At 48.0% G+C, this 22,016-nt stretch overlaps 2 protein-coding genes and 4 non-coding genes across 6 annotated transcripts; 5 read left to right on the top strand and 1 right to left on the bottom strand.

The window, feature by feature from the left end:
- Positions 1 to 6,159: 6,159 nt before the first annotated feature.
- TRNAA-AGC (transfer RNA alanine (anticodon AGC)) lies at positions 6,160 to 6,228 on the bottom strand. The gene has a single exon. It is a non-coding gene; the product is annotated as a tRNA-Ala (tRNA).
- Positions 6,229 to 8,101: 1,873 nt separating this feature from the next.
- On the top strand, positions 8,102 to 12,593 carry DHDH (dihydrodiol dehydrogenase). Its single transcript, XM_056864023.1, has 7 exons — positions 8,102 to 8,203; positions 8,610 to 8,721; positions 9,670 to 9,833; positions 10,474 to 10,726; positions 11,163 to 11,287; positions 11,669 to 11,819; positions 12,484 to 12,593. The coding sequence occupies exons 1-7, from the start codon at positions 8,111 to 8,113 to the stop codon at positions 12,591 to 12,593; spliced, it is 1,008 nt and encodes a 335-aa protein (XP_056720001.1). The 5' UTR covers positions 8,102 to 8,110.
- Positions 12,594 to 14,251: 1,658 nt separating this feature from the next.
- RPL13A (ribosomal protein L13a) lies at positions 14,252 to 20,585 on the top strand. Its single transcript, XM_056864022.1, has 8 exons — positions 14,252 to 14,334; positions 16,840 to 16,912; positions 17,552 to 17,617; positions 18,380 to 18,481; positions 18,627 to 18,712; positions 18,918 to 18,977; positions 19,749 to 19,871; positions 20,459 to 20,585. The coding sequence occupies exons 1-8, from the start codon at positions 14,320 to 14,322 to the stop codon at positions 20,543 to 20,545; spliced, it is 612 nt and encodes a 203-aa protein (XP_056720000.1). The 5' UTR covers positions 14,252 to 14,319; the 3' UTR covers positions 20,546 to 20,585.
- LOC130491011 (small nucleolar RNA Z195/SNORD33/SNORD32 family) lies at positions 17,809 to 17,893 on the top strand. The gene has a single exon (XR_008933848.1). It is a non-coding gene; the product is annotated as a small nucleolar RNA Z195/SNORD33/SNORD32 family (small nucleolar RNA).
- Positions 18,766 to 18,846, top strand: LOC130491013 (small nucleolar RNA SNORD34). Its single transcript, XR_008933850.1, has one exon. It is a non-coding gene; the product is annotated as a small nucleolar RNA SNORD34 (small nucleolar RNA).
- On the top strand, positions 19,270 to 19,357 carry LOC130491012 (small nucleolar RNA Z195/SNORD33/SNORD32 family). Its single transcript, XR_008933849.1, has one exon. It is a non-coding gene; the product is annotated as a small nucleolar RNA Z195/SNORD33/SNORD32 family (small nucleolar RNA).
- Positions 20,586 to 22,016: the final 1,431 nt, after the last annotated feature.

Genomic DNA, 22,016 nt, shown 5'->3' with positions numbered 1-22,016 from the left:
TGTCGTCTCATGATGTGACCAAAATACGATAGCCTCAGTTTAGTCATTTTAGCTTCTAGGGTCAGTTCAGGCTTGATTTAATCTCTAACCCACTAATTTGTTTTTTTGACAGTCCATGGCATCCGTAACATCTCCTCCAACACCACATTTCAAAGGAATCTATTTTCTTCCTATCAACTTTCTTCAATGTCCAGCTTTCACACCCATACATGGTAATAGGGAATATGATTTTTACATTTATGTATATTGAATAAGGAGGGAAGGCGGCATGGTATAGCCCGATCTTATCGGATCTTGGAAGCTACACTGGGCCGACAGTTGGAAGAGAGGCCACCAAGGAAGGTTCTGCAGAGGAAGGCCTTGAAACCCCCTTGTTGGGTTCGCCATAAGTCAACCGTGACTTGACAGAACTTTACACACAGACACATGTTGAATAGGCCATGTCTTCACAGATGGTTGTCTGCACATGTTCACAGAGCACATGTGGAACAACTCCTGGTGTTGTGTGGGAAGCACTGCCGTTAGTATAGCTATTCAGTAGCGGGCCCCATCCTATAAATCTCAGAGTTTGGGATTCAGCAGATCTGGTAGCCTACCAGGATGGCACATTAGCTCCCGAATCTGGCCCTTGCCCGTTCATCTTATCTTCTTTAAAGATCCATCACAGGTATAAGCTGTACTTCTCCCATATACAAGTTTATCAAAAGATTTTAAATCCAATTATGCTGGATATATTTTGGCACAGATGGTCAGTCGTACCAACCTCTGTATTCTAAATGGCTCTTATCCTAATGATCACCCAGCAGAATATGCTTATTAGTCAGGAGAAAGAATGAGCCTATTGGATTATATTTTGATTTCTGAAAATATGGTTCAGTTTGTTGAAGCATTTGAGGTTGCAAGCTACCATGACAGTGGCCATTTACCCCTCAATATGAAGTTTGTGATACCACATTTTAATTCGTGCAAGGAAGAGCTGCATAAGGGGGTGTTAGAACATGGGGAAAGAAATTTTTATTGGTACAAGCTGTAGGCACACAGGCACTGTCTTTCCCCATATCCTCCCCACATGCTCTAGGACCATCTGCTTGAGGCTACTCTATGTTCCCATCTAGCTATGTGAGCCAACAAGCTTGAAATCCCAGTCCTTTATTCAACAACGAGCTGTATGAGCAGCCAGGAGAAGGATTTGGGAGTTTAAAATCCTCTGCTCCCCCAAATAAGCATTCCAAACCTCTTTGAAAAGGCCTCAACATGAGCCACAGTGTGGAGTATTGAGTCTTAGGGTTGCCAACCTCCAGGTACTAGCTGGAGATCTCCTGCTATTACAACTGATCTCCAGCCGATCGAGATCAGTTCATTTGGAGAAAAATGGCTGCTTTGGCAATTGGACTGTATGGCATTGAAATCCCTCCCCTCACCAAACCCCGCCCTCCTCAGGCTCTGCCACCAAAACCTCCCACCGGTGGCGAAGAAGGACCTGGCAACCCTATTGATTCTGCACGATGCATGGTGATGTCCACAGGTCGGTACTTGAATAAGGTCCTGGAGAGGCAACACTGCAAAATCAGCCCAGGTTATACATAGGGTTGCCAGGTCCCTCTTCGCCACCAGCGGGAGGTTTTTTGGGGTGGAGCCTAGGGAGGGCAGGGTTTGGGGACGGGAGGGACTTCAAGGCCATAGAGTCCAATTGCCAAAGCGGCCATTTTCTCCAGGTGAACTGATCTCTGTCGGCTGGAGATCAATTGTTATAGCGGGAGATCACCAGCTAGTACCTGGAGGTTGGCAACCCTAGTTATACAGCCTCACGACAGGGAAAGGGGTCAGCTATAAAATGCCCACCAGCTCAAAGCGGAGTTTTTATGCTCGGCTGTCCTAGTTTGATGGAACACTTTTATTATTCATTCCGGTATAATGTAAACACACACTCTTTCTTGCTCTTTAAATCGTCCAGAATGACTGCGCATTGGTTCAGTGTGGATCTGCGTATTTGTGTGCATTCCTTCCCCAACAGATAGTAAATGCCCTGAGATCCAGGAGAAAGAACCTTGGTTGTAAAAACTCTAATGCATATTTATGAAAAGCAGGGACATTTATAAAAGAGGGGATGGCACATCTCTCAAGGAGTTACAAGGACTACATTGCAGAAAATATTGGCTTGGATTCCAAGGAAAATTTCCACCAGCTGAAAAGAGGTGTGTGACTTCCCCTCCCTGAGTTTGCCTTTACACAGCAATAGGGTTGCCAGCCTCCAGGTGGTGCCTGGAGATCTGGAATTACAACTTATCTCCAGACTACAGAGATCAGTTCCCAGAATTATAACTGATCTCCAGACTATAGATATCAGTTCCCCTGGAGAAAATGGCCGCTTTGAAGGGCAAATTCTATGGTATTATACCCCAATGGGGTCCCTCCCCTCCACAAACCACACCCTCCCCAGGCTCCATCCCCAAATCTCCAGGAATTTCCCAGTTCGAGTTGGCAACTGAACACAGCAGACATCCAACTCCCCAGTGTTATTCCTGGGAGTCTTTTGTCTCCCAGGTGCAACATTTGGGGGTTTGTTGTTGGCTACAGCAGGAGGGGCAAGTAAGGAAGTCATGGTTGCTAACATCCAGATGGGGCCTGGAGATTTCCTAGAGTTACAACTGATCTCCAGATTAATAGTGATCAATTCCCCTGGGGGAAAAAAGGCAGCTTTGGAGGTTGGATCCTATGGCATTATACCCCATTGAAATGCCTGCCCTCCCCAAACCCCGCCCTCCTCAGGCGCCACCCCCAAAAATCTCCAGGTATTTCCCCAACCTGGAGCTGGCAGCCTTGCAGACTGGTTTATTCCAAGCTCTTCCTTTCGCTTCTCTGATCTGCCCTCCCAGTAATCCTTGAGCCAACTGTCTATTCCTGGCTAATCCCACTGCAGCTGGCTTGGCCACGTGCAAATCCGGTTCCCCCACCCCACCCACGCTGGCTGTTTATGGATTAGGGTTGCCAGGTCCCTCTTTGCCACCAGCGGGAGGTTTTTGGGGTGGAGCCTGAGGAGGGCAGGGTTTGGGGAGGGGAGAGACTTCAACGGCATAGAGTCCAATTGCCAAAGCGGCCATTTTCTCCAGGTGAACTGATTTCTATCGGCTGGAACATAAGAACATAAAAAAGGCCCTGCTGGATCAGTGCCAGGCCCATCAAGTCCAGCAGTCTGTTCACACAGTGGCCAACCAGGTGCCTCCAGGAAGCCCACAAACAAGACGACTGCAGCAGCACCGTCCTGCCTGTGTTCCACAGCACCTCATATAATAGGCATGCTCCTCTGATACTAGAGAGAATAGGTATGCAGCATGACTAGTATTCATTTTAACTAATAGCCATGAATACCCCCTTTCCTCCATGAATATGTCCACTCCCCTCTTAAAGCCTTCCAAGTTGGCAGCCATCACCACATCCTGGGGCAGGGAGTTCCACAATTTAACTATGCGTAGCGTGAAAAAATATTTCCTTTTATCTGTTATCTGTGAAGATCAGTTGTAATGGCAGGAGATCTCCAGCTAGTACCTGGAGGTTTAGCACAACTAAGAACACCTCATGCTGAATAAGGAAATGACAGGAGAACAACCAGCAAAAAGCTCAGAATCAAATGACTATTTGAACTACAAATTTAAACGACAGTCTTAGGTATCTATCCACAAAAAACACCAAGTGTAACAATTGCAAGCACGAAATACAAAGTGAGTATACAATACAACACAAATAAACATGAAAAAGGTCCAAGGATATATACAATATGAAACAAACAGGCAACTAGAAGTCCAAAAATAAAGCTGACTGTGAATCCAACAGCTTGGTAATCATCAATTTCTGTAGCCTGGGCGAGGGCTGCGTTGTATCATGCCTTCTTCCCCAACAAGGCAACCAACCAGGGTCGGTTGGCACGAGGAGTCAGGGAAAAAATGCAAGGAAGCAGGGAACGTTTTCGCCCCTAGGGCTTCATCAGCCTGAAATTGAAATATTTGTCTCACAAAAGCTGGTTTTTTACAAAAGATGGTTTTTCCCCAAAAGGAATACTTTCTGTCTCTCTCTCATTCAATCAGCGTACCCTGACTCCTCATGCCAACCGACCCATTACGGATGGCTTACAGGAACAAGCAGTCTCCCCCCCCCCCCCCCGCCATCAAGTTTTGAGTCTTAGGAAGCCCTTGTGGTACTCTGGCAAAAACACCATTAGGATTGCCAAATTTTGAATCAGCCCCTGTAATTGTCCTTTCAGGAGTCTGCCGCCTTCCGCAAGTGATCACGTTTCGCTCCAAGGCATTAAAAGCTTTATCTGTATATCAGTGGCACAGGAGCAAGCCAGGCTATATTTCCTGGTCAGTTGGCAACCCTTCGTTGTATTTCCTGAAATTTACCCCCTCCCCCACACCAGATCAACAAAGAAGCGTAGTTGCTTCATTCGTTTCTGGGGGGGGGGTCTTTTTAATGTTAAAATTCTTCTGTAGTGATGTTTGGAAGAAAATTGGCACATTGCGTGTTGAGCTGAGGCAAGCCCTTACTGGGATCATGTAGGGTTGCCACCTCCAGGTACGGGCTGGGGGTCTCCTGCTATTACAACTGATCTCCAGCTGATCGATCAGTTCACCTGGAGAAAAGGGCCGCTTTGGCAACTGTGGCATTGAAGTCCCTCCCCTCCCCAAACCCCACCCTCCTCAGGCTCCACCCCAAAAACCTCCTGTTTGTGGAGAAGAGAGACCCGGCAACCCTAATCATGAGATAAATCTCCACTGACCAGGTTGGAAAACTCCTGGAGAGTTGGGGTGGTGCCTGGAGAGGACAGGGAGCTTTATTCGGCTTTTTCAGGAATCGCCTATTCGGCTTTGGGCAGACCCCCAGGTTTTGGCGTTCGGTAAAACGGAAGCCCAAATATTGCAGAAAAGGCTAATTTCAGGTTTATTTTCGGCTCCGGTGTATCGATATGCAAAACCCCAGGGCAAAAATGCACTGTTGCTTTAGCTTCCTTTATTCCCTGTTTCAGCCAGGATTCAGCCAGGATCAAACCCAAGTTTGGCGAAAACGCATGCGCTCGATCCTGGCTGAATCCTGGCTGAAACAGGGAATAAAGGAGGCTAAAGCGACCATGCGTTTTCCCCCTAGTCCCCACTATACCGATTCCACTCCCAGTTCCTGAGGTTGTGCTGCCCCCTGCTGGTTCTCTTCCACTATAAAGTTCATAGCCAAGCCCACCACTTCTGTCGAGCTGTGATTTCGAGCCAGTCCCTGCAGCACCATCTGTCCCCTTCTGCCACGGGGCCCATGCGCTGGGGAATCTGCTCTGCAGGAAATATCAGCCACGATTTCCTAGTGGCCCTGAATACTCTACCCCCTGAGGATCATAAGATAGGGTGGAAAGGGCGGGCATCTAGGAACAAGACCCCCGTAAAGGATGAATGGGGAATCTCTTTTGCTTCAGGTGGTCTCTGGACTACTTTTAGCAGATCAAAACAGTGCTCACTATGCTCTCCAGACTTAATGCCCTCCCCTCGGAGGTATTAAAGGGTAGGTTTAAAAATATCCCCTTTGAGAAAAGAATACTGACCCATGGGGCGACGTCACCTCACGACGTTTACTAGGCAGTCTATGTATATGGGGTGGTTTGCCAGTGCTTTTCCCCAGTCATCTTCCCTTTACCCCCAGCAAGCTGGGTACTCATTTTACCGACCTCGGAAGGATGGAAGGCTGAGTCAACCTTGAGCCGGCTACCTGAAACCGACTTCCGTCAGGATCGAACTCAGGTCGTGAGCAGAGCTTGGACTGTAGTACTGCAGCTTACCATGGGGCTACTAATTCTTTGCACAGAAGCTGCCATTTCACTTAAAAAGAAAAAACTTTTAAGAAATCTTAGGTGGGGTAAAGCTAAGGTTCAGGTGGGTTGTGGCACCCTAGATTTTCTCTTTGAGAAAAAAAAATCTTTGGTAAGGATAAACCAAAAGGTGAATGGAAGTTCTAAAGCAAAGAAGTCCCGCTGAGTTCACGGAGTTGCCATCTGGCAGTCCTTGGTTAACACAGGAAGCCGCCTTATACTAAAGTCAGTATTGTCTACTCAGACCCGGCAGCTGCTCTCCAGGGTCTCAGGCAGAGGACTCTCACATCACCTACTTGCCTTGTCCCTTTAACTGGAGATGCCAGGGATTGAACCTGGGACCTTCTGCATGCTAAGCAGATGCTCTACCACTGAGCCACGGCCCCTCTCTTGCAATTTTTTCTCTCACTCTTTGTAATACTACAAGACCCAAGTTTCTTTGCAGGAAACCACATTTTGAAACAGTTTTCACAGCAGTTTAGAATGTAACTTGTATACACACTCTCCGACATTTCACCGACGAAAACCGGGATATTTATAGAATCATTGAATCATAGAGCTGGAAGGGACCACCAGGGTCATCTAGTCCAACCCCCGGCACAATGCAGGAAATTCCAAACTACCTCACCCCACATACCCCCAGTGATCCCTACTACGTGCCCAGAAGGTGGTCAAGATGCCCTCCCTCTCATGTACTGCCTAAGGTCACAGAATCAGCACTGCTGACAGATGGCCATCTAACCTCTGCTTAAAAACCTCCAGGGAAGGAGCGCTTACCACCTCCTGAGGAAGCCTGTTCCACTGAGGAATCGCTCTGTTAGAAATTTCTTCCTAATGTCTAGATGGAAACTCTTTTGATTTAATTTCAACCCGTTGGTTCTGGTCCGACCTTCTGGGGCAACAGAACAATTTGTGTGCTTATAATTGCAACACGTTTTGCACCAAAGTTTACTCCAGAGCCACACCCTTCTTTGCATGCCACCCAAGGATCTTTTTCATTATCTGAATTCTATATTCCTGTATTTCACAATTGCCAGTCCAACACTGAAGCAGAAAAGGCACCAAACAGTGAAATGTGTTTTTAAATCCCCTAGATATTTAATACACTCTTTAATCCTACAATTAATCTGTTGGTACTTATTATGCCTTTAAATCTAACACATTCTGCAAAATGTGCTGTTGGAAATGGCAGTTTTAAGGTGGACTTTATTCTTGTACTTATGCTAGCATCTCCAGTACTTAAAAAAAAAACATTGTGGCGTTTGGATGCTTCTCTAGGGTCTGTCCTTAGGGTTGCCAGGTCCCTGTTCGCAACCGGCGGGATATTTTGGGGGTGGAGCCTGAAGAGGTTGGGGTTTGGGGAGGGGAGGGACTTTAATGCTGTAGAGTCCAGTTGCCAAAGCGGCCATTTTTTTCCAGGTGATCTGATCTCTATCGGCTGGAGATCAGTTGAATTAGCAGGAGATCTCCTGCTACCACCTGGCAGTTGGCAACCCTATCTGTCCCTTGTTTCAGTCAACTGATATAGTCTGAGAGTTCTGTGCTCAGAATTTAATGGGGTAGGCACACGTCTCCCAGTTTGGATCGGGAATGCGGTGGACAGGGAGAAGGGATTAAGGTTTCCAACCACACCGTTTCCCAGACCTGAAACAGCCCTGGAGAACCACTGTTTTCCCTGCTGGAAAAACTTATTTATACTGATGGTAAACAAGGAGTATGCCCGGTCAGTCCCAGAGATACTACCAAAGTGTACAGCGCCGTTGTTTGGTCTTGATCATCCCTGTATTTTTTCTCTCTCCTTTGTTCAGATTAAACCTATAAATTGAATTAGGTGGATCCCAATCCAGTTTCTTATTTTGGGGTGCAGGGTCTGTATGGGCATCTGTCCTGGGTCACCCCACTTGGGAGTCACTGGCACAAGAACCAGAGTTTGGACCAGGACCCAGCATGCGCCATCTGGAAGGGCACAGTCCCCTGAATATGGGGGTGTATGATATGTGGTGGTCCAATCCATATCTTGGGGTGAAGAGCTTTTGAAATGTCCTCAAAATCATTCACAAACTAGGAAATGTGAATAAGGAACTGGGAATAGGGAACGAACTGGGAATAAGGAACCAACTTCAGCCTCCTCTGTACTTAGATCTCTGGTTCTCTCCCCCTATAAAAGGCTTGATGCCCAAGTTCAAAGTCCATAGCTGAGCCTGCTGCTCTGGTCGAGCTCTGATTTCGAGCCAGTCCCGGCGGCCCCATCTGTCCCCTTCTGCCATGGGGCCCACGCGCTGGGGGATCTGCTCGGCGGGAAAGATCAGCCACGATTTCCTAGTGGCCCTGAAGACTCTGCCCCCTGAGGATCATAAGGTAGGGCGGAGAGGGCGGGTGGTGGGGCACAGGCGGGCACCTGGGAACAAGACCCCATAAAGGATTAAGGGGGGAATCTTTTTTTTTTTGCTTCAGGTGGTCAAAACAGGGCTCACAATAGGGCTGTGCTCACAGTGCACACAGCCGAGGTTCTTGGGGAGAAGAGGAGGGCTGGGTGGTCTAATTAGAATGGGAATGCTACGTTCTCTGGAAAAGGAAAGTTCTTTCAAAGGCAGCAGCAGGAAAACTGGAAGTACAACTTCTGCAGTAATGTTAGTTAAAACCAGGATGGGGGTAGGGAGAGACACTCCATGATCCTTGAGAAGAGGCTCCTTTCTTTTGCCCTAAGGTTATAGTGGTAGATGGAGCCAGGATTCCCCAACGTTAACTCTCTGTCTGCCCCAAGGTGGTGGCCATCGCTTCTCGCGAACTCAGCCGGGCTCAGAAATATGCTCAGATGCACAACATCCCCAAGGCCCACGGGTCTTACGCAGAACTGGCTCAGGATCCAGATGTTGGTGAGCAACTTTCATCTAAAGGGGGGGCGTTCGCAAGGGAATGTGGATGGCCGTGGGGGGGGGGTGCATGTAAGAAAAGTCATATCATTTGACTCTCACTGACTGTCCATCTAGCCCCCTAGTTTGTGGGATCCTGCATGGCAGGGGGTTGGACTGGTTCGCCCTTGTGGTCTCTTCCAGCCTTGTGTGATTTTGTGATTTGTAGGATCAGTGGGAATACAGTGAGGATGGGGATGCCCCCCCCCCCATTCCAAGCCCTTCTTCTAGAGCAGGGCTTCTTAAACCTTTTCCACTCACGGCCCCTTTCCGCCTGAGAAATTTTTATGCGAACACGGGTATATAAAATAGGTATGCAAGTCAAGCATTTACTGATAATAAATAAAAAATGTTTTATTTTAAAACAATTCTTTGGTACACATACAGCCTTTCGTTGTTGCCAAATTTTTCGCAGCCCCCACATTCAGAAGTAAAAGAGGAAAGCTTGTAGGAAAAGCTTGTAGGGAGAGCTTGGGAATATGGTGCTGATAGACTTGCTCGAAAATACAACATCTGGGGTCGCGACCCACAGTTTAAGAAGCTTGTTCTAGAGCACTGGTTCCCAACCAGGGGTCCATGGACCCCCAGGGGTCCGCGAGAACTAAATTAAGGTCCGCGAAACAAAGTTATAAACCCATACTAAATTAATATTTTCAATTAAAAGTTCTCTATTATAAAATATATATATTCAAATATAATTCTAAGTTTAATGTTTAACTAACAGTTATGATTAAAGTTTATTTTCAAATTCCTGGAATTTTTATTTTGAACCTTGGGGTCCCTGCACTGAACAAAAAAGTCCTAGTGGTCCCTGGTCAAAAAAAGGTTGGGAACCACTGTTCTAGAGAGTTGCTGGATTAGACAGATTCTTTTCCTAACCTACGTTCAGCTTTGGCACCTTCCCGTCAACAGATGTGGTCTACGTGGGGGTCATCCATCCCTATCATCTCCCATCCACTCTCCTCTTCATCCAGGCCGGGAAGAATGTGCTCTGTGAGAAGCCGCTGGGCATGAACGCTGCAGAAGTCAAGGCGATGGTACGGGCAGCCCGAGAAAAGGGAGTCTTCCTCATGGAGGTAAGCGGCTGTGGTGCCCCCTGTAGCTCAGAGCTGGGACCACGTGGCCTCCTGAAGTTCTCCTCTCTGTATTCAGTGGCCCATCGGACATTTATTTACATGTGCACTATACACTGCTTCTCTCCCCAATGGGGACCCAAAGCAGTTTACAACATTCTTCCCCCCTCTCCCTTTTATACTCACAACAACAACCCTATGAGTAGGGTTGCCAACCTCCAGGTACTAGCTGGAGATCTGCTATTACAACTGATCTCCAGCCGATCGAGATCAGTTCCCCTGGAGAAAATGCCCGCTTTGGCAATTGGACTCTGTGGAATTGAAGTCCCTCCCCAAACCCCTCCCTCCTCAGGCTCCTCCCCAAAAACCTCCTGCCAGTGGCAAAGAGGGACCTGCAACCCTACCTATGAGGTTGGTTAAGTTAAAAGAAAGCAACTGGCCCAAGATCACCCGGTGGGCTTCCATGGCAACATAAAGACTGGAACCTGACTCCCCTCAAATTCTCATCTGACACGCTAACAACCATCAATGGCATCAATGGCTTGGTATAAGGCAGGTTCATATGCTCAAATGACACATTCTCCCTGCCAAGGCATTTAAATCCAGAGACAGCCTCCTGGATAACGTTCTTCTCCTATTACAGGCCTTCTGGAGCCGTTTTTTCCCTGCTTCAGAGAAACTACGCTCCCTGCTAAGGCAAGGGACCATTGGAGACGTGGTGGTGGTTCATGCTGACTTTGGCTTCCATCTGCTAACGATCCCCCGGTGTGCGGAGAAAGAACTGGGCGGAGGCGGCGTGCTGGATATTGGTCTCTACTGTGTCCAGTGGGCCTGCATGGTCTTCAGTGGAGAGAAGCCGGAGTCCATCGTGGCCTCTGGTTTCCTGCACGAAACAGGTCAGTCATGGGGTGTGTGTGTGTGGGAGGGGTTGCATCCGTGGGGGTTCCTGAAAGGATTTCCTTTTGGCAAACCCCACTGGTTTGGCTTCGTGGTCCAAAGAGTGTATGCGTGTAAAGTCACAGCTGATTTATGGCGACCCTATGAGGTTTTCAAGGCAAGAGACTTACAGAGGTGGTTTGCCATTGCCTGCCTCTGCATAGCGACCCTGGACTTTCTTGGTGGTCTCCCATCCAAGTACTAACCAGGGCCGACCCTGCTTAGCTTCTGAGATCTGATGAGATCGAGCTAGCTTGGGCCATCCAGGTTGGGGCTTGACATGGTGGCTACAAACAAGAAGTGCGGGGAGAGGTTTTTTCGCAGGAGTGGGGAACAATCTAAATATAAGAACTCAGAGCATGGCCATTGTTGAATATGTATTTCCCTCCCACCCAGGAGTAGACAAAACAGGTTCTATCATCCTGAACTTCTCAGGCGGTCGCCAAGCGGTCCTCAACTACACCATGGTGACTCAGCTGCCCAATCAAGCGACCATCAGTGGCACTAAAGGAATCATCGAGGTCAGTTCTCCTCAAGAAGGTTGTGTGTAGGGTTGCTAGCCGCCAGGTGGCCCTTGGAGATCTCCCGCTATTACAATTGATCTCCAGGGGACCAAGATCAGTTCCCCTGGAGCAAATGGCTGCTTTGGAGACTCTATGGCATTATAGCCTGCTGAGGTCTCTTCCCTCCCCAAACCCTGCCCTCTCCCAAAATCTCCAGGTATTTCCCAACCCAGAGCTGGCAAGTTTAGGTGTGTGTGGGGGGCGGGCGGGAGGAGGCGCTTCCTGCTGTCATCCTGGAGAGAGGAAAAGTAGGCCTTGATCAGAACTAGAATCCTAGAGCAGTTCTAAAATCTCTTTCAATTTATCATCCGTTTCCCTCTTGTTTTCCTGTGCCTACAGTTTCCACATTTTTTCTGGAGCCCAGTACAGCTGGTTGTCAATGGGAAGAATGAAGAATTCCCCCTTCCCCCTCCCTCCCAACAACTGAACTTCCCCAATTCAGCTGGTCTGTGTTATGAAGCAGAACATGTCCGACAATGTCTTCTCCAAGGTAAATATCCTTTATTTCTGTTCTTTATGCTCGCGGACTAGCCGGTCATGAACAAAACAAATTCAATACGTTCAGTACTACAGAAACAACCAAACTTACAGAAATACAAAATCTAACATATACAGTTAAAAGAAAGTATCATTAAAAGCCATAATAGATAACATTTTTGCCATGGTAAGGATTATATTTGGATCTCTTGCTTTAGGGTACGTCCCCATTTCTGAATGTATACTGTGTTCCATGTATCTCTGGCGAGATCATAATTTTTCCAATGAATTAAAAAATGCCAAACAGTGTCCAAATTCCCTGATTTACAAACACAAAAACATTCAGAAAAGGGGATCCCTGAAAACCTGCCTGCTAACTCCCCCAGTGGTAGTGGATTTAATCTGGCCTTGGAGAAAAGTATTCTATATTTGGGGACAATAAAGAATTTACAATAAGCAGGAAGGATCCTTGGAATGGGGAGGCCCAGATAGTACAAGGAGCATACCCTGCGCGCTCTACAGCCAGTGCTCCATGTGTCAAGGTGCAACACTCTAGATCTAACCAATTTACATGCAAAGGTAAATATCCCTAGAAAGGGGAAAGGCTATGTGGCAGCTCAGCTGCTCGTCTTGACTCCAGGCTTGACCTTGACTCTGCTCTCTCGTCCCTCCCGCAGGTTTGAAGGAGAGCCCCGTCATGTCTCACGCAGACAGTGAGCTGGTTCACTCCATCCTGGATGAAGTCCGAAGGCAGCTGGGGGTGTCCTATCCTCAAGACCAGCCTTGACCTTTGCACATTTTTGGAGCCCTGTGTCTGCAAGCAGAGAAAACCAATCATGCCAATAAATCAGAGAGCCTAGATGTCATGCTCCAAAATTATTCTTTCTGTGGATTTTCAAGAAGTGTGGAATGTAGGCGCTTAGTTTAGATATAACTGGAAACTAAGGTTTGCCAGTATATGGACAAACCTGCAGGTTCCTTCAGGAGGGATACTGTGAGGCCCTGAAGGTGGTGGCCTCCCAAGCGAAGTGAAGAATTGGTTTTTATATCCCACTTTTTCTCTGTGGAGTCTGATCTGGAGAACCGGGTTTGATTCCCCACTCCTCCACATGAGCGGCGGAGGCTAATCTGGTGAACTGGATTTGTTTCCCCATTCCTACATATGAAGCCAACTGGGTGACCTTGGGCTAGTCATGCTCTCTCAGCCCCACCTACCTCACAGTGTGTCTGTTGTGGGGAGGGGAAGGGAAGGTGATTGTGCTGCATGCAGGCATGGCTGGGTAAATTCTCATAGAAAAAGTGCTCCGACCGGGTTACACTAATACTACATAACCCGTCCCATTTTTGCCATCCCAATGTCCCATTTTTGTCTCAAGGAAATATGGTCAGCCTACTGTAAATTCAGTCCTAGCATACAGAAAGTGAAATCGAATATGATTTTTTTAATGCAGCGAGGAAAGTACTACAGATTATACAGAAAACGCATTGCTCACGTGCCATAATTATTTACTGAAAATAAAAAAAGTTTAGAGAATTACTTTATTAACTATTTAGTGAGTGCTTATAACAGTGGCTAAATGCTTAAGATGATTGATGTTATCTTGATTTGACGATAGTTCAGACAGTGCAATGCTCGGAAGTAGAAACAGATTTGATTCCTTCTTATTTTCTGTATCCCCTTATAAAAACAATAAAATATATTTGTTAAAAAAGATTGCACAGAAAACGCATTTCGCATAGCGGCGGCCTTGAAGTGGCTTCTTCAAGCCCTTCCGCCCTAAGTGAACCCATTCCCGCTCTTGGTGGCTTCCTTTTGTAGCTCTTCATCAACCAAATCGGTGTTTCTACCGTTTCCATGCATCTCTTTGGGTTACCGCACTTGTATTCCCAGCGATGCATTAAGAGTTTGAAAACGTTATAAAAAATACTGTTCGCACTTTCTATGTATTCCCACTGATGTATTAAGAGTTTGAAAACGTTATAAAAATACTGTTCGCACTTTCTATGTATTCCCACCGATGTATTAAGTTTGAAAACGTTATAAAAAATACTGTTCGCACTTTGTTTGGCCCCTTTAGCTGTGAAGACGTCTTCCAACCATTTATTAGCTGTGGCATCCAAAAACCCTTTTAAAGCGATGTTTTTTACAACATTTTCAAACTCTTTAATACATCGCTGGGAATACCATGTGCGGTAACCCTATTGGGGGGAAGACTATTGCCGTTACTCCTTACTGGCACTTCCGGTCTAAAACGGAACTCGGTTTCCCGCAGTTGACATGCAAAGTATATGAGGGGGGGGTTCACCATAGAGATGTACTGGCGTAGAGCGACCGCCACCGAGCGCAAACAGCCACTCTCGGAGGCGCTCCAATGGCCGCCAGAAGCTGATACTGCGGGGAGGGCTGACGTGAGACGTCACTTCCGCTCTTGCTCTCTGAGTCGCCGGAAAGGGCGACCCCGCGGCGTGCTCGGGGCGGAGCCTCTTTCCCGTGCGGCCGCCGAGAAGCAGCCATGGCGGAGCCGAAGGTGCTGCCGGCTTGTGGGGCCTTAGAGGGGGTTTTGGCGCGTTAGTCGGGAAGCGGGCGAGGGGAGGCCTCGGGGGAGGCCTCCCCTCACCCTCGGCCCCCTGGATTTGGTGGCGGGGAGGGAAAGAGGGAAGGGGCCGAGTCGGGCCCGGACCGGTGGGGGAGGGGGAGAAGCCGTTTCCCTCCTGGGCCTGCTCTTGGGCTCAGCTAAAGAGTGAGGCTGTCTCTGAGTATGTGCAGAGCGCCCCCCCCCCCTCTGCAGTGGTCATCTTTAAGGCGTGCAAGACGGGGGAAGGCGGCTGAGGGGAGACAGGATAGAGAGCTGTAAAATTTTGCATGGTTTGGAGAGAGTGGACGGGGAGACGTTTTTCTCCCTCTCCCATAATACTAGAACGCGGGGTCATCTGCTAAAGCTGGAGGGTGAGAAATTCAAAACAGATGAAAGGAAGAATTTTTTCACCCAACATAGTTAAATTGTGGAACTGCCTGCCCCAGGATGTGGTGATGGCTGCCAGCTTGGAGGGTTTTAAGAGGGGAGTGGACGTATTCATGGAGGAGAGGGCTATCCATGGCTATTAGTCAAAATGAATACTAGTCATGATGCATACCTATCTTCTCCAGTATCAGAGGAGCATGCCTATGATTTTGGGTGCGGTGGAACACAGGCAGGATGGTGCTGCTGCACTCGTCTTGTTTGTGGGCTTCCTAGAGGCACCTGGTTGGCCACTGTGTGAACAGACTGCTGGATTTGATGGGCCTGGGTCTGATCCAGCAGGGCCTTTCTTATGTTCTTATGAAGGGTGAGATGGCTGTCAGCCTGTTCGTGGGGGAATCTGGGCATCGGATTTTTAGTATTTTATGAACCATGATTTTAATCCGAGATTATATTTTTTGCATTTTAGTGTTGCATACGTTTGCATGTGAACAATACCTGGCCTTGGCTGTGATAGAATGGGGGCGCAAATTAAAATAACTAAATAAATGAAAATTCTTTGTTCGGTGGCAATGGGCCCCCAAAGCAGTGCTTTTGGCCAACGGCAGCAGGGGGAGCATCCTGTGCTGTGCTAGTAGGTGGTTCTGGCTAATCAGTGAGTGAAGCGGGATGCTGGCCATTGGCCTAATTCAGCATGGGTGCATTTTTGTGCTGGGATGGACTTGCTGCTTCAGACTGCATGTGGTGATGTTGAATGTTCTTGGCGCATAGAAAACCAAAGCAGCATGCAGAGAAGGGGACTGTTCCCTTCACTGTGCTTGTTTTCTACCTGTGGGGCTTTTTTTTTTTTAATGGGACAAAATGTTGAAAGCTGGAAACAACCATCAGCATTCTCAAGTATCATTGTACCTTTTGTGGGAGGGCTTTTCCTCGTTCCCATTGCACTGGTATGCTTGTATGAAGCAGACTGTACAGTAGAGTATGAACGGTGGCTAAATCCATGAAAACCTTGTGTAGGTTTTCAAGAGGAAAAAAACGTAATGCTTAACTGGGGAACCCAATTTTACAGAAGGCTTGAAATTGCAGATTGGGAAAGTACACAAAACAAAAAAGCAGTAAAATCCATGAAGGAATTCCAATGTTTTTTCCAAGGCCTTTCCTCTTGGGATGTAAGACCTCCAGCCAACCACGCAGATCTGATGGTCTAAGTGAATGATGTTTTTTCTTAAGAGGGCTTCATACCACCAAAGCACCCCCCTAAAATTTCATGGCATGGGGGGGTCAGCAGTGAAAGTGAAGCAGCAGCAGAAACGGCAGTGCCCTTCAGTCTTTGAAATATGACTGGATAAAAGGTGGCTTCAAGCGGCCTCCCAAAGGCTTGAAATAAGCAAACTATTTTTAATAAGTGGACTATTGGGAGCAAGGGTCTGCATTCCCAAGCTTGAGGGCAATGGCCAAGAAAACCACTGTATTCATCCCAACCAGATGGCTGAGTTCCTCCCACAGATACCCATTGACTGTTCTCAGCGCAGGAGCTTGTGGGTAGAGTTGATCCTTCATCTCTAGAGACCTTGTAACCTCTCTGCACTTCTATTATTGCTACTGCCTGGATCATCCCCTTTCCTTCTTCCCCCTCCCCCACTTCTCCCCATCCCATTTTTGGGGCTGATGATCCTATTCTGAACCCTTCCTTCCCCCATATGTCTAGGTCCATTGCCCCCCTTCCTGAGATTCCAGATTTGTAACATGGGCGTGACACTTAACAACTAGCCCAGTCATACCATCGTCCCTCCCTGCATCAGAAGCTGGGTGCCGAAGTTAGATTCTTAGAATTACAGCGTGCTAAGGTTTTATTATGTTTTTAAATATGTTTGATTGGTTTATTTATATAAGTAAATGTTATGTGTATTTTATGGTGTTGGTAACTGGCCAGGGGAGGGCAGGGTATAAATAAAAGATTATTATTATTATCCTCTGCCCTATCCGTGCCCCCTATCCTCAGAGAGTGCCTTTGGAGACTCCCTCTTAGGCCTTGGTTAAAGCCCTAATCTCTCTCCCTTCCTCTCTTTGCAGGTTTTGGTGATTGATGGACGTGGCCACCTGTTGGGTCGCCTGGCAGCGATCGTGGCTAAGCAAGTCTTGCTGGGTAAGGTTCAGTTGAGGGGAAAAGAGAGGCTTTATCACTCCTACCTTGACACATGAGAGCCGGTGTGGTGGTTAAAGTGTCGGACTAGGGCCAGGGAATCCCCACTTGCGCCATGGAAGCTTTCTGGATGGCCTTGAGCCAGTCACACGCTCTCAGCCCTGACCCTGGCTAGTATTTGGATGGGAGACCTCAAGGACTACCGGGGTTGTGACGCGGAGGCAGAAATGGCAAACCACCTCCAAACATCTCTTGCCTTGAAAATCATATGGGGTCACCATAAGTCAGTTGTAACTTGATGGCAAAAACAAAAACCTTGACACGTGGACACTTAATACTTCATGTTGGGAGGACAGCAGAGATTCAGGAGGAGGAAGGAACCCATGCTAACTAGTCGCCGCACATAGTTTTTCCTAAGCCATGGTTGGGCCAGCCTTAAATTAAAGCAAGGGGCCTAGGTAAGAGAAGGGACTCATTTGGGTGTAAGAACTGGAGAATGGAAGAGTACAGCCCGTAGGTCACACATTTGTATGGTCATTGGGTTCTTCTGCTCAAGCCTGGCTGTTGAGCCAAGACTCTGGAGCGGGTGTTACCTTGTCCTGCCATGAACATGATTTGCTCTCTTTTTCCCCCCCACTAAAGGGCGCAAGGTTGTGGTCGTGCGATGTGAAGGGATCAACATCTCCGGCAACTTCTACCGCAACAAATGTAAGATGGTGGCTTCTAAATTTGTTCCAGGCTTCTGGTTCTTGGCTTGCCTTTCCCGCTGCACAACAGGAAGCGTGCAACAGTTGCGGAGATACTCTCTTATTTGTGGGAACGGCAGGGAACAGCCAGAGTTCTGTCTGTACCTCCGTATCTGCCCCTTTTCACCCATGCTTCTGGGCTGAGGTGGGCTGGTGGTCAGTGATGATGCCTTTCCACCCTTAGTTCGAGTGTCATGACAATGAGACTACTCCTTCATGCACTACCATCTGAGACCACCCCCACTACCACATGGCATGTCTTGCCTTTGTGCATCTTTGACGTGGTTCAGCTGTGAGGATAGAGAAGAGCTTCTAGGCCCCAGAGCCGCTGCCAGCACAACTTACTGAGAAACTGGGTTCTTCAGTGTCCAACACGTTTTGTGGGTGGGGATAGGCAAGCTATTGGGATTAAGAAACCATGAGAGCATGTTGGAGATGAAATTGGAATTCTGGTATGCCTCCTATACTGAATGCTACGTTATTAGTATTTTTAAGAGTCAGGCCTGGGAGGACCTATGGGATGTATGTGTCCCTGGGGGCCTTTGTGGCCTGCATGCCACCGCATTCCAAGAAGCCTATTCTACCATAATGCAACATAGGACAGAGAAACTAGAAGGGAAATCTCAGTAGATTCAAGGCAGCACTCTGGTTTTTTCAAGCCTGCTGAACCGATAAGTTTCTTGTCAGCCTAATCTAACCCTGTGACCCTTCCTGTTCCTCCCAGTGAAATACCTTTCTTTTCTGCGTAAGCGTATGAACACCAACCCCTCCCGGGGGCCGTACCACTTCCGTGCCCCCAGCCGAATCTTCTGGAGAACAGTGCGAGGTAAGTGTGTGTTATTGCCACTGTCGTTCAAAATCCCCTTTAAAACAAACAAGTACATCAGGTGGGAGGAAGGACCTGCGGAGCTCTGTGTAGGAAAGGAGGGGTACGCGTAGGATAAATGTCCAGCCCTCCTCTCTTCTTGCAGGAATGCTCCCACACAAGACCAAACGTGGTCAGGCTGCCTTGGAGAGGCTGAAGGTGTTTGACGGCATCCCCCCTCCCTACGACAAGGTAACTTCCTCGCTGTCGTGCATCAGAGAGGCTGCATGACCCCCCCCCCCCAATTCTGTCAGTGATGTTTTACTTTCATACCTACATTGTTTGACTAGAGGAGTGAGAAAAAAATTTCCAATGCTGAGGCAGATTTACGTGCGTCTTGCAGTGTAGCTGTGTGCCATTTTGAACATTGCAAGTAAAATGTGCCCTTTTCTTGCAGCGCAAGAGGATGGTGGCGCCAGCTGCCTTGAAAGTGGTTCGCCTCAAGCCCACTCGCAAGGTGGGTGCTTTGCTTCTTCTGTGTGCTTCTAGACTAGGACCAGAGTCTGACTAGGCATAAAGCGTAATTAGAAACCATCAATTTCCTATTCTGCTCAATGTCAGGAAACGTAGTTCTGTCTCTTGTGGTCCGTTGTGGCATAACCTGTCCTGCGACTTAACGAGCTCCGTTTTGGTGCACCCCGGGCTTGAAAAATAGCTCCCGCCTACTGGGCATAAGCCTTACTGTGCCGTTGCCAGCAAAACCACTGCGCTTGGCACCTTAAGCAGCTTATGGTATGCAGGCTCAGGGGCAGGTCTGTGATGATAACACACCACCTTTTTGTTCGAGTCTCAAGACCATGAGACGACAACCCCTCATGCACTACCATCTGAGACCGCCTCTGGGGAGCGCAAAGATGTGCTTGTGGGGAGGGAGAGAGAGCAGAAAGCGGGTCTCGAGCAAGGGCACCGAAGGCTGTTGCCACTCTTCAAGGAGCAGTGGTCTTGCTGCTTACCACACTAAGGGCTTGGATATTGACCTAGTGCAGGTTGGGGTGGGCCTTTATTACCCAGAAGGGGGAGAGGGTCCTCTCTGGAAAAGTGTAGAAGTCTCCCGGATGGGAGTAGGATTCAGTGGGCAAGGATGCCCGGATTGGAAGCCGCATTTTCTGCTTTGCAAGAAAGGATTCATGGGAAAGCTGGCTACGGTGGTGCTGTACGTGGGACCGAGGCGATTCAGGGCTGGAGTAATTCCAAGTCCTAAGCGGAGGCTTCTCCTCTCTCCCCGCAGTTTGCTTTCTTGGGCCGCCTTGCCCACGAGGTGGGCTGGAAGTACCAGGCCATCACAGCCACCCTAGAGGAGAAACGGAAGGAGAAGGCCAAGCTTCACTACACCAAGAAGAAGCAGCTGATGGTGAGTGAGTGAGCCGGACTTGCCAGTGGGGAGGGGGCTGGGTTTTGTGTGTTAGAAAAGAGAGCGAAATCCTCATGGAGTAGTCTGGCCAACCACAGGCCAACAGAAGTCAGGATCCTTCAGGCATCCTAAATGAATCCTAAATGACTGCCAACTTGGAAGGCTTTAAGAGGGGAGTGGACATGTTCATGGAGGAGAGGGCTATCCATGGCTACTGGTCAAAATGAATCCTAGTCCTGATGCATACCTATTCTCTCCAGTATCAGAGGAGCATGCCGAATATATTAGGCGCTGTGGAACACAGGCAGGAAGCTGCTGCAGTCGTCGTGTTTGTGGACTTCCCAGAGACACCTGGTTGGCCACTGTGTGAACAAACTGCTGGACTTGATGGGCCTTGGTCTGATCCAGCAGGGCCTTTCTTATGTCCTTACGAATCTGTCTCTTGTAATTCTGACTATTTTGTTGCCCTGTGAAATGAGCAGCTTTGTCATGTGGCGCTGTAACCTGAGCTGTCCGGTGTTTCATGGGCGTTTTTGGTCTGCTAAAATCCATTCCCGAGCTGACTTTCTCCTCCTTTCTCCTTGTAGAAACTCCGAAAGCAGGCCGAGAAAAACGTGGAGGGCAAGATCGCAAAATACACAGATGTCCTGAAGCAGTACGGCATCCTGGTTTAAATAGCTGCCAGGCTCATTAAACAATAAAAAATAGTTTACGCGCTCTTTGTTTCGTTTCGTTTTTAAATTGGGGGAATTCCACTTTAAAATTACCCTTTACAGATTGTTGTGGTCAATCATTCTGTTGTGGGTGGACTTCAGTTGGGTAGAGGGAATGGGGACCCCTTAGAATAGTGTAAGGTTTGGATGTGGCAAAAGTTTTCTGGATTTGCTTGAGAGAATGATCCCTGCACCTGGCAGGTCAGAGATGAATTACCCATTAAGACAACCAGTTTTGGGGTGGGGGCAGTGTTAGGCCTCCCAGTGCCGTTGTTTAATGCATGTGGCTCCTTCTACCACATTGTGTATTACAGAATGCTGTGTGTTCTTAGCACCTGCCATATCTTTATTGCTTTTCTCTGGATGGTGGAGATTGTACTCCATACCCTTCCCTAGTATGTCTTGAGACCTTTCCTTAATCCAGTTTAATTTTAAAAAATGTTTTAGGCTTAGTTCAGCGTGTTTCAGTTAGGGAATTCTTACCCACCCATCCCCTATATGGCTGTGGGTTTCCATAAAGGTGCATTTGTTAGAATCATAGAGTTGGAAGGGGCCCTAAAGGCCATCTACTCCAAGCCCCTGCCCAATGCAGGATCAGCCTATAGCATCCCTGACAAGTGTTCATCCAGCCACTGCTTGAAGACTGCCAGTGAAGGAGAGCTCACCACCTCCCTATGCAGCCGATTCCACTGCTGAACTACTCTTACCGTAAAAAAATCCCCCCCCCTAATATCCAGCCAGTATGTTTCCACCCGTAATTATCCTCCTGCTCTTTGCTGTTAATGCTCATTTAAAGTGTGCCTGCCTTTCCCCCCTGTAGTATGAGCTAAGATCAAAAGAAAGGCCCTGCTGGATCAGACTAAGGTCCATCAAATCCAGCAGTTTGTTCACACTGCAGCCAACCAGGTGCCTCAAACAAGAAGCCCACAAACAAGACAATTGCAGCAGCGTCCTACCTGTGTGTCAGGATCAGGCGTCTGTCCCTAGCATCCCACAAGCAAACTCATCCAGGCAGGTAGCTCTGAAGCAGTAATACTTTATTAGGAGCAAAAAGACAGATTAAAGGACTGACTGCCTACAGGCAGGTGAGGCTGGTAATGGCAAAACATAGGCAGGTTACATGTTTAAAAGCACTACAGGCTGTGAAAGTAAACATGGCTAAGCAATCCCGAGATAGGCAATTCCCAGGAAGGAAGACTAAACATCAGAGCGCAGCTGTGGAAAACAGGACGAGCAAAACTACACAGAGTTTACAGGCATGGGAACCAAGGACTTGACGTGTAGCCAGAAACTGGCCTACTCAGGTCAAAAGCCTTTACTCCTGCTACCAGCAAAGGCCTGACAACTGTGTTCCACTGCACCTAATATAATAGGCATGGTCCTCTGATCCTGGAGAGAGTAGGTATGCATCATGACTAGTAGCCATTTTTAG

This window comes from Euleptes europaea, chromosome 18, assembly GCF_029931775.1.
Source record: "Euleptes europaea isolate rEulEur1 chromosome 18, rEulEur1.hap1, whole genome shotgun sequence".
Taxonomy (NCBI): Eukaryota; Metazoa; Chordata; class Lepidosauria; order Squamata; family Sphaerodactylidae; genus Euleptes; species Euleptes europaea.
Note: the sequence above shows the minus strand (reverse complement) of the source record. Positions and strands in the feature narration are given on the sequence as shown.

Coding starts and splice junctions, on each gene's coding strand:
- DHDH (XM_056864023.1), top strand. CDS start 8,111: ATGGGGCCCACGCGCTGGGGGATCTGCTCGGCGGGAAAGATCAGCCAC. Junction 8,204..8,609: donor TGCCCCCTGAGGATCATAAG/GTAGGGCGGAGA, acceptor GTCTGCCCCAAG/GTGGTGGCCATCGCTTCTCG. Junction 10,727..11,162: donor TGGTTTCCTGCACGAAACAG/GTCAGTCATGGG, acceptor CCTCCCACCCAG/GAGTAGACAAAACAGGTTCT.
- RPL13A (XM_056864022.1), top strand. Junction 16,913..17,551: donor GGCTAAGCAAGTCTTGCTGG/GTAAGGTTCAGT, acceptor CCCCCACTAAAG/GGCGCAAGGTTGTGGTCGTG. Junction 18,978..19,748: donor GCCTCAAGCCCACTCGCAAG/GTGGGTGCTTTG, acceptor CTCTCCCCGCAG/TTTGCTTTCTTGGGCCGCCT.